This window comes from Oncorhynchus gorbuscha, linkage group LG13, assembly GCF_021184085.1.
Source record: "Oncorhynchus gorbuscha isolate QuinsamMale2020 ecotype Even-year linkage group LG13, OgorEven_v1.0, whole genome shotgun sequence".
Taxonomy (NCBI): domain Eukaryota; kingdom Metazoa; phylum Chordata; class Actinopteri; order Salmoniformes; family Salmonidae; genus Oncorhynchus; species Oncorhynchus gorbuscha.
The window spans coordinates 20200400-20211676 of record NC_060185.1 but is presented as its reverse complement, the minus strand read 5'-3'; the positions used below and the strand labels follow the sequence as shown (position 1 = coordinate 20211676).

The 11277-nt window shown below is 45.5% G+C and overlaps 1 protein-coding gene across 2 annotated transcripts in view; it reads left to right on the top strand.

The window, feature by feature from the left end:
* The first annotated feature begins 1035 nt into the window (after positions 1-1035).
* The window catches only part of robo1 (roundabout, axon guidance receptor, homolog 1 (Drosophila)), a 440136-nt gene continuing 429894 nt past the window's right edge, over positions 1036-11277 (top strand). The window contains exon 1 of one of the 2 annotated variants that reach the window (XM_046293778.1): positions 1036-1820. In XM_046293778.1, coding sequence (XP_046149734.1) covers positions 1697-1820 — 124 coding nt within the window. In that variant the 5' untranslated portion in view covers positions 1036-1696. The remainder of the gene's footprint in view (positions 1821-11277) is intronic. The other variant, XM_046293780.1, reaches the window with a different exon arrangement.

The following is an 11277-nucleotide window of genomic DNA, read 5'->3' as shown; positions in this document are numbered from 1 at the left end:
TGAGCCTGTCTTCCTGTCTGCCTGTCTGTCTGCCTGTGAGCCTGTCTTCCGGTCTGCCTGACCGCCTGTCTTCCTGTCTCCCTGTAAGCCTGTCTTCCTGTCTGCCTGCCTGTCAGCCTGTCTGCATGCCTGTCTTCCTTCTGTCTGTCTGTCTGCCTGTGAGCCTGTCTTCCTGTCTGCCTGCCTGTCAGCCTGTCTTACTGTCTGCATGCCTGCGAGCCTGTCTTCCTGTCTGCTCCTGTCTGCATGCCTGTCAGCCTGTCTTCCTGTCTGCCTGCCTGTCAGCCTGTCTTCCTGTCTTCCTGTCTGCCTGCCTGTCAGCCTGTCTTCCTGTCTGCATGCCTGTCAGCCTGTCTTCCTGTCTGCCTGTGTGTACAGGTGTGTCGGGTAGGACGGCAAGCTGCTGCAGGAGATGTTTGCTCTCAGAGAGCACTGGATTAATCTGCTTGTGAGAACACACACACACACACACACACACACACACACACACACACACACACACACACACACACACACACACACACACACACACACACACACACACACACACACACACACACACACACACACACACACACACACACACACACACACACACACACACACACACACACACACACACACACAGGTCATAGTTGTAGATAGATGGAGGATAATCCAGACAGAGAGCATCTCAGAACAGACGACAGGACAAGAGATTCAGCACTTGTGAAATATCCATTCACAGCCCCTGCTCTAGTCTCTCTCTCTCTCTCTCTCTCTCTCTCTCTCTCTCTCTCTCTCTCTCTCTCTCTCTCTCTCTCTCTCTCTCTCTCTCTCTCTCTCTCTCTCTCTCTCTCTCTCTCTCTCTCTCTCTCTCTCTCCCTCTTTCTCTCCCTCCCTCCTTCTCTCTGTTACTCGTGGTGGTTCTCCCTCCCTCAGAGTCTCTGTTTGCAGTGTCAAGGCTGCTGTGTTGAGAATGCTCTCTCTCTCTCTCATGTATTTCTTATATTCATATCAACACTGTCTCCTGTGATGTAAGAAGAGGTGGGTGCTGTACGCAGGGGGAGGAGGGACACACAGACTGTTAGCCGTGGCCAGTAACTGCCTGAGAAAGAGCTGTCGGATCAATTGATGTGTCACTATCACTGTCACCGGACCTGACCGTCGCCGAAGTGTCTCTGCTACTGCTCTCAGCAACTTGTACATAGCAAGAGGAAAACACTTCTCTCCAGCACTCCATGGGAAGTGTCTCCGGTGAAGCTGAGCCTATAAGCATTTCAGCAGGACTCCAATAAATACTCCACCAACTCTGAGAGGCAGAGAAAGAAGAGGAAGAGAGAAGACGGATAGAAAAAAGTGGGATCAATATTTCAGAGCATAGCTGCAGAAATCCAGGCTTTAATCTGCCTGTGTGCTTATGCTGGAATTATAGTCTGCCACCTCGCCTCCCCAGCCAACTCGCCAACACTGCTGCTGCCTTCAAAGGAATCAGTCCAGTCCTGCAGGAAGAGGGGGGCTGTCAAGGTTGGCTGTGGATGGTGTGACCTGGGCTGAAACTGTGAAGGAGGAGGAGGAAGGGGAGGCGGTGTTGTTGTTGTACTCTGGACCCCCCCCCCACACACACAGCTGTGTGTGATATGAGAGAACCAGGCACGTCTCTCCCTTCGGCCCTCTGCTCTGTTCTCTAACCCCAATGAGATCTGTGTAGGCAGGCATGGCTGCAAGTCGGATGCCCCTGCTGCTGCTGCTGCTGCTGGAGGTGCTGAATGGAGCATGTATGCCAGGGGATGGACAGGGGCGGTACAAGAGTGGCTGGAGGTGGAAAGGTGACAGGACCCGTGAGTAACCCCTCCTCCTCCAGCTCCCAAAACTACTACACTCCCTCTCTCTGCATCTCTCTTTCCCTCTGTCTGTCGCACACCCTCCCATGCACATCTCTCTCCCTCTTTTCATACATTTTTCTCTCTCTCTTTGATATCAGTTTGATGAAGTTGAGCTCTAAGCTTCGTGTTCATTCAGACGTGTCGTCTCAGTCCTCTGCTGACAGACAGCTGCAAATGGGAGGCAAATCATTTATCAGTGAAAAGATGAAAGAACTGGGATTACCTGCCAGGCTTAGAATAGCAATGTGTGTGGTTCTGAACTTTGTTAGCAGTTATTTAACTTTGTTATGACTACTTCTAGACATACTTTACCCTCACTCTCTTAATCTCGCTCACTCTAATTTTCTCTCCACCTCTCTCCTACTGTATTTCCAACATGACTATTTCTCAGCCACTCCATCTCAGACAGTCATTAGTTGATCAGCGTTGAGTTGTTAAAAGCTGTTGAGCGAGGCCCGACTGGCAATTTCCTTCCTAGTAAAAAGCTGAGTGTCTCTCTTCAGGCGTGAGTGCATTATAGATGTTGAGATGTGGTCTGTCTGGAGGGAGGGAGGGATAGAGAGATAGAGAGACCCCGGTTATGAGCAGGGAGAGCTATGGTTCACTGTGGCTACCAGCACTGTCTGTCCCCCAGCTTTTAGACTGCAAGGCTAATGTGATTGTTTGGCATGCGATCGCTGTTTGACACTGAGCGATGAACTGGCAGAGAGTGTCCCTAACTGTCCTGTCCCCTTCTGGAGGTTGAAGGGAGATAGAGAAGCCTTGATACTGTTCCAAGATTAAATGACTGACTGTGAAACGTACAAAGTCATGTAAGGTCTTCTATCTTCTCCAAGGAGACCAGGTCAGTGTGTTTTTAGCATCACTAGACAAGGCACACTTTTTAGCTACTTGTCTGAGCTTGAAAAATGTGAGTTTTTCCCTCCAAAGTATTGGCACTGGTTTCTCTCTGTATGTAAGGAAACATTTTCTTTATTTTATGTATAGTTGAAGTCAGAGGTTTACATACACCTTAGCCAAATACATTTAAACTTTTTCACAATTCCTTAAAGTTTTTCACAATTCCTGACATTTAATCCTAGTAAAAATGCCCTGTTTTAGGTCAGTTGGGATCACCACTTTATTTTAAGAATGTGAAATGTCAGAATAATAGTTGAGAGAAGGATTTATTTCAGCTTTTATTTATTTCATCACATTCCCAGTGGGTCAGAAGTTTACATACACTCAATTAGTATTTGGTAGCATTGCCTTTAAATTGTTGAACTTGGGTCAAATGTTTCAGGTAGCCTTCCACAAGCTTCCCACAATAAGTTGGGGGAATTCTGGCCCATTCCTCCTAACAGAGCTGGTGTAACTGAGTCAGGTTTGTAGGCCTCTTTGCTCGCACACGCTTTTTCAGTTCTGCCCACACATTTTCTATAGGATTGAGGTCAGGGCTTTGTGATGGCCACTCCAATATCTTGACTTTGTTGTCCTTAAGCCATTTTGCCACAACTTTGGAAGTATGCTTGTGGTCATTGTCCATTTGGAAGACCCATTTGCGACCAAGCTTTAACTTCCTGACTGATGTCTTTAAATGTTGCTTCAAAATATCCACTTATTTTTCCTCCCTCGTGATGCCATCTATTTTGTGAAGTGCACCAGTCACTCCTGCAGCAAAGCACCCCCACAACATGATGCTGCCACCCCGTGCTTCATGGTTGGGATGGTGTTTGCAATGATCGTTGTTGGAAGGATGGTCGGACCAAGATGCAGCGTGGGGTAGGTTAATTATTTTTATTTATGATAACCGGCACAAAACAAGAAAGAGTAACAAACGAAACGTACAGCTTTGTAGGGCTAAAAAGCAAGGTGGAAAAAGGCTGCCTAAGTATGATCCCCAATCAGAGACAACTATAGACAGCTGCCTCTGATAGGGAACCATACCAGGCCAACATAGAAAATAAAAAACTAGACTACCCACCCTAGTCACACCCTGACCTAACCAAAGTAAAAGGTTCTCTAGGGTCAGGGCGTGACAGTGTTCTTCGGCTTGCAAGCTTCCCCCTTTTTCCTCCAAACATAACAATGGTCATGATGGCCAAACAGTTCTATTTGTTTTCATACGATCTTTGTCCCCAACCGTAGTCTGGCTTTTTTATGGCGGTTTTGGAGCAGTGGCTTCTTCCTTGCTGAGCGGCCTTTCAGGTTATGTTGATATAGAACATTTTTACTGTGGATATTCCTCCAGCATCTTCACAAGGTCCTTTGCTGTTGTTCTGGGATTGATTTGCACTTTTCGCACCAAAGTACGTTCATCTCTAGAAGACAGAATGCGTCACCTTCCTGAGCGGTAAGACGGCTGCATAGTCCCATGGGGTTTATACTTGCGTACTATTGTTTGTACAGATGAGCGTGGTACCCTCATCCATTTGGAAATTTCCCCCAAGGATGAACCAAAACTTGTGGAGGACTACAATTGTTTTATGAGATCATGGTTGATTTCTTTTGATTTTCACATGATGTCAAGCAAAGAGGCACTGAGTTTGAAAATAGGCCTTGAAAGACACAAAGTAGATGTCCTACCCGACTTGCCAAAACTAAAGTTTGTTAACGAGAAATTTGTGGAGTGGTTGAAAAACGGGTTTTAATGACTCCAATCTATGTGTATGTGTCACGACTTCCACCGATGTCGGCTCCTCTCCTTGTTCGGCGGTCGACGTCACCGGCTTTCTAGCCACCGATGCTCCATTTTTCATGTATCCATTTGTTTTGTCTTGTTCCCTGCACACCTGGTTTTCATTCCCCAATCAATCTACATGTATTTATTCCTCTGTTCTCCATCATGTTCTTTGTGTAAGATTGTTTGTGTTACGTGTGTGTTGTTGACGCGGCTGACTGGCTTGTTTTTTCTGTGTTATTTTTCACGAAGATGTCTATTGTTAAACTTTATTCTTGTGACTGTTTTGCGCGTTTTTCACTTTTGCCTAAATAAGGTGTGCGCCTGTTCACAAATCTAATATAATAATAATAATAATAATATATGCAATTTAGCAGACGCTTTTATCCAAAGCGACTTACAGTCATGCGTGCATACATTCTACGTATGGGTGGTCCCGGGGATCGAACCCACTACCCTGGCGTTACAAACACCATGCTCTACCAACTGAGCTACAGTTGGTAGACACCATGCACCTGACTTCGCTACCAGTACGCACACATCTGACAGTATGTCAACTTCAGACTTCAACTGTACCTTGCTGATGACTTCTTGGTATGGTTCCAGTCCTGAAGTGTTGTGTTTCATGTCAGGTCAGTCAGTCCACCCTGTCTGATGGCCCAGTGACTAGGGCTAAGAGCTGCTGTGAGTCTGCAGTTTGGAGATGTGTTAGCTGTCATGTGGTTGGAAGTAATGGGGTTTCACTTTTCATTCTGCAGGAGTTCTTTCTGTCTGAGTGGCTCACAGTCCCTAACACCTCTCCTGTGATTTCATAATGAGAAAATAGTTTTTGCTGTAGCTGTAAAACCAAGAGTTTGTTCAAAAGTAAATTCTCACAGGTTCTGTCTTTCACTTCACACACACACACACACACACACACACACACACACACACACACACACACACACACACACACACACACACACACACACACACACACACACACACACACACACACACACACACACACACACACACACACACACACACAAAAGTATGTGTACATTCTCTCTGCCAGTCAAAGATATTGGTACCATGTGGGTTTTATAGTAGTAAATTAGGGACCCTGGTCTTGTCTGGTGTGATTTATCAGTCTGTGTTTCATATCTTACCTGACCCCTCACCTCTCTGACCAGAGACAGAAGACAATCAAACACCTCTCACTGACCTGAGACAGAAGAGAATCACACACCGATGAATATTAATGCACATGTGCAAGACTGCTAATTCTGCTAACTCCCATCGTAAAAAGTACAGATGGCTGCAGTTGGGGATTACAACGATGTACTGAGAAGGGCAGGCCTATGTTTCATGCCAAGGTTTAAAGTTTCACTGTGTTCTGTTGTCGCTACACGCTTAAATATTGACATCTGTATAGGTAACTGCAATAACCATGGTCCTGCAGAATGTCTTTCAGTGTCCATGGGTTTGTGTCTCTTCATCATTTAGTAGCTGGATGTGTAAAGATATACATGAATAAACGTTCCACTTGGCAGTGCCCTGTGAAAGACGGCGGTAATGATATGCATGAGCACAGCTTGCCCATAAAAGTGATAATGTCATTCGAGAAACTCAGCCATTATTACCTGGGAGTAAATCTTCTCTGACTGGGCAGAGAGGAGCTCTCAGCTGGCAGGGCAAGGCACACACACACACTATAGCAGATACACACACACACACACACACACACACACACACACACACACACACACACACACACACACACACACACACACACACACACACACACACACACACACACACACACACACACACACACACACACACACACACACACACACTCACACACACACACACGTACACACACACATACACTCTCACACACACACACACAAACAGGCACACACACAGACAAACAGGCACACACACACACTATAGCAGATACACACACACACACACACACACACACACACACACACACACACACACACACACACACACACACACACACACACACACACACACACACACACACACACACTGCAGGCCTGGACCCAGAGTGCGCTGGAGGCCAGGAAGCGAGAGAATGTTAGTGTGTGTGTGATAAATAAAACACAGCTTTGTTTCTAGTGACTGAGTTGTCTCCTCTTGTTCTGTTCCACAGTAGATTGCAATTCCACACATTTTGCCATGAGGCAAAGAGAACATTTAGCAGTTTGAAAGCTAATTTCTTGTAATTCAAAAAAATAAATCATGGCTTATGGTGTGTTCATATGCTATCTGGGGGGCCCGACCTTCAGAGGGTTGGGACCCCCAAAGCTGTGGGGATGAGTGCTATAGGCTGCATCCTATGGAGAAGGGAGAGAGGACGTCTTTGTTTCCACAGCAGGGCTATTTCTACTGCGTGACACCACCTCATCCCTGTGATGGACCAGCCAGATCAGGGGATTTTGAGCAGATTTACACTGTTCTTTCCCACCATGCGGAGGCAGAGTAGCCTAGTGGTTAGAGTGTTGGAAGAGTGTTGGAAGTTCAAACCCCCGAGCTGACAAGGTACAAATCTGTCTTTCTGCCCCTGAACAGGCAGTTAACCCACTTTTCCCAGGCCGTCATTGAAAATAAGAATTTGTTCTTAACTGACTTGCCTAGTTAAATTACAGTAAAAAAAAAAAAAAAAAATGCCAATAAGAGACAGATATACCTGTCTGGCCTGGCGAGCACTCCAAGGAGGAGGAGAGATCGAGGAGGAGAGATAGAAAGATAGAAGAGAGAGAGAGTCTTATGAAAGTCAACTGATTTACCACAGATGGGAATTGCTTTTTACGAGGAAGAGAAGCAGAGTTGAGGAATGGAGCCTGTGTGGCTTTTATTAGCTGATATCTCTCCTCTCCCCTTTCTTCCTACAGGGAGGGTTAACATTCTGCTAAAGGACTGAGAGATAATTGCTGTAAGCTGGAGTGGACTCTTCTCTTGGTTTATGACACCTGTTGTGAAGGGTGCTGGGTCCTCCAGACTGGCCTCTTCAATGGTGAAAGCTGGGCTGGACAGTGCTTTGTGTTGCTGCTGTTGTGTGCGTATGTGCGTGTGTGTGGTGTGCGTGCGTGTGTGTGTGTGTGTGTGTGTGTGTGTGTGTGTGTGTGTGTGTGTGTGTGTGTGTGTGTGTGTGTGTGTGTGTGTGTGTGTGTGTGTGTGTGTGTGTGTGTGTGTGTGTGTGTGTGTGTGTGTGTGTGTTGTACTTATTTTCCACCATAATTTGCAAACAAATGTGATTTTCTGGATTTTTTTTCTCATTTTGTCTGTCATAGTTGAAGTGTACCTATGATGAAATTTACAGGCCTCTCTCATCTTTTTAAGTGGGAGAACTTGCACAATTGGTGGCTGACTAAATACTTTTTTGCCCCACTGTATGACAACATTGATGTATGTATGGGGAAGTTGTATCTGTTGTAGCAGTGTTGGTTAAATAAGAGAGCGATAATGATGAACTGTGCTCTGAGTGTTGTGGTTGTATCTGTTGTAGCAGTGTTGGTTAAATAAGAGAGCGATAATGATGAACTGTGCTCTGAGTGTTGTGGTTGTATCTGTTGTAGCAGTGTTGGTTAAATAAGAGAGCGAATGATAATGATGTTGTGGTTGTAACTGTTGCTAAATAAGAGTGTTGTGAACTGTATCTGAGTGTTGTAGCAGTGTTGTGTTAAAATAAGAGAGCGATAATGATGAACTGTGCTCTGAGTGTTGTGGTTGTATCTGTTGTAGCAGTGTTGGTTAAATAAGAGAGCGATAATGATGAACTGTGCTCTGAGTGTTGTGGTTGTATCTGTTGTAGCAGTGTTGGTTAAATAAGAGAGCGATAATGATGAACTGTGCTCTGAGTGTTGTGGTTGGGTTCGTGTCAGAGGCCAGCTGGGGCTTAGATGTTGGGACCACAGATCCTCTCTCATCACTGTTAGTTGCTCTGCTCACAGCCCAACCCTCAGCCCTGAATCTGGCTGTTATTTTAAAAGGCTGAAGGCCTCTCTTTGTTCGGTGCAGAGGAGCATGCAAAGTAATGACAAATGTTGTACATAGCAATTATCATTGATTGAATCAGTATGATGATCCTCTGTATTTGGAAATAAGTTGGTTCTGTTCTGCCAATGGCTCACACACACACACTCATGTACTCTCTCGCACACACACACACACACACACTCATGTACTCTCTCGCACACACACACACACACAGTGACTAATACAGCTGGTAATTAGAATTGGGAACCAGATGCTTTCTATATTTTCCTGTAGAGGTCATATTTCAAGTCCACACACACTCTCTCTCTCTCTCTCTCTCTCTCTCTCTCTCTCTCTCTCTCTCTCTCTCTCTCTCTCTCTCTCTCTCTCTCTCTCTCTCTCTCTCTCTCTCTCTCTCTCTCTCTCTCTCTCTCTCTCTCTCTCTCTCTCTTCTCAAGGCTCCAGAAGGTTTATACACTTTTTAATTAGGTAATAATGAGCTGAAAATCTCAATTACTGTACCTCCCACAAAGTCAAAGGGGCGGGCGGTCGAAGGGATGGGTGAACTATCATGGGCCAGGGGTGGAGGAGGGGGGACAGGGTTTGCAGGCATCCATCCATTAATTCACTGCAGTGTACAGAATTGTAGACATACACACCGTATTCCCTCTTTCTCTCTAACTCTGTCCATCCCAATGAACATAAAAAAAATAAACCTGTATCTAATTAATGCAAGCAGCTCGGAATTAGAGTCTATTTGTATGCGGCTGTTTTGCTTCATATTGTTCATTATAGATTATTGTCTCCGTTTTAATGTTGTTCTGAGAAAGGCTCTTTTGAGTATCAAGGTTTTATTGGGTGGAAAAGGACATTGCAGGTTGTGAATTATGAGAGGAATTGAAACTTTTTTGCCAGGGGAAGTGAAAAAGCAGGTGGACAGCGCAGATCGGACACAGCACATAAACACTAGGCTCTGAAAGGCCTCAGGGCGGAGCTGAAGCTGGGTTTTCTGGGATTCTCAGGAACTCTAGAGGTCAGGGGCCATTCAAGGTCTTAAGAGGTTAAAAATCAGATGAGACCGTCCCTTGAAGTTTAAGTCTCTTATTTGCATGCTACTTAGTTTTCTCTGGTGACATCATTTTAAACACTCAGACTAGCAAACATTTGCACACATAAACATTCTGGTTTCCACATCTGGAATCAAACATTATACGTTTCCCGTGACCTATAAAATTATCTGTGCTTCTTCTCATGCATTTCTCAGTTTATAACACTAGGGACAGTAGTGGTCTTAACACAGGCCCTGGTGTAGACCTGTGTTTCTGGGACATGGGATACTGTTGTCTTTCCGACTGCTGTCAAATTTAGAGTGACTAAAATTAAACTTGAGAGGGAAATATTTTGTGTGAGTAAATAAGAAATGAGCCAGAGTGGTGTTTCCCTAGAACAGACAGATGATATGGCTAAAAAGAGCCTAGGTGAACTACAAAATTAGTTAGAAAAGGGTGATAATGGTATGCTAATGACTGACACTCCCTCTGATTTGAGACTTATTGAAGATGACAGTTGGCTATCCTGTGGAGAAACAGTCCTGAACTAATTACCAGAGGCTGGGTGGATGGGGCAGAAGGGCCAGAGTCACAGCTGTGACAGTGATAAACATTCTAACTGACTAGGCTATACCAGTATCATTATCATTACCACCTTATTTCAATCAATTGACATCTATGATGTCTTAGAAGGAATATAACTTGTGACTATTACCATGTACATTTAAACTTTAGTTGATGACATGCCACAGCTTTTTGGGGTCATTACTGTTGAAGAGCAGGCTAAATGTGAAAATCTCAGTAGAAGTGTTTGTTCTTCTCCTTAAAAGACAGGATGTCAGTTCTTTCATTACCACTTGAGCTGATGAAGCGCTGAGTTTATCCTCAAATATACCACCATTGCGTGGGCTCTCCAACAGGCCGACAGCAGCTGACAGCAGAGCTCCATCCAACCACACCAAAGCCAGGACAGACTGTTCAGCATCACAGGCACAGTGTGCTGTGGCCCTGCTATGGCCACAGGGCCCTGCAGAGCCATATTTATCCCCTGATGAAGTGATAATTGGTCAGAGAGGCCTCACACCTCCCCTAACCAGAGGACTTTACACTGTACGATAGGCTGTTGTTAACCAACAGTGACACTGCTGGTCATGCTATTTGTCCACATGCATCCCACAGATCTGCCCACGTAGGTTAGACCCAGTGAACCTCTGTGAGACTGCATTATATGTAACAATATGGATACGGGGCCTGTAACAACCTATTCATTTCGGTCTAGATGTTGACAGTATGGCTTCCTTGTGTTTACTCCAATGGCGTCCTGCGTTGTACAAAGGCCCAGTCTAGCTGTGTGAGAGGGTGCCTGGTGATGTAGTGAACCAGGGAGGTATGTGTGTCATCAGCCAACCCCTACACTGACACAGCATCTACACACAACATTTCCTCACAACAATCCCCCCTGCTGCCTCGACCATCAGCACCGGCACACTAACCACACTCTTCACTCACAACAATCTCCCCTGCTGCCTCGACCATCTGCACCGGCACACTAACCACACTCTTCACTGACAACATTCTCCCTGCTGCCTCGACCATCAGCACCGGCACACTAACCACACTCTTTACACTCACAACATACCATGTTAACTCTGAGTCGGCTATTAGAGTTTTTTGGCCCTGTGCCACATGTCAGGGGAGATATTAAACCCAGCTG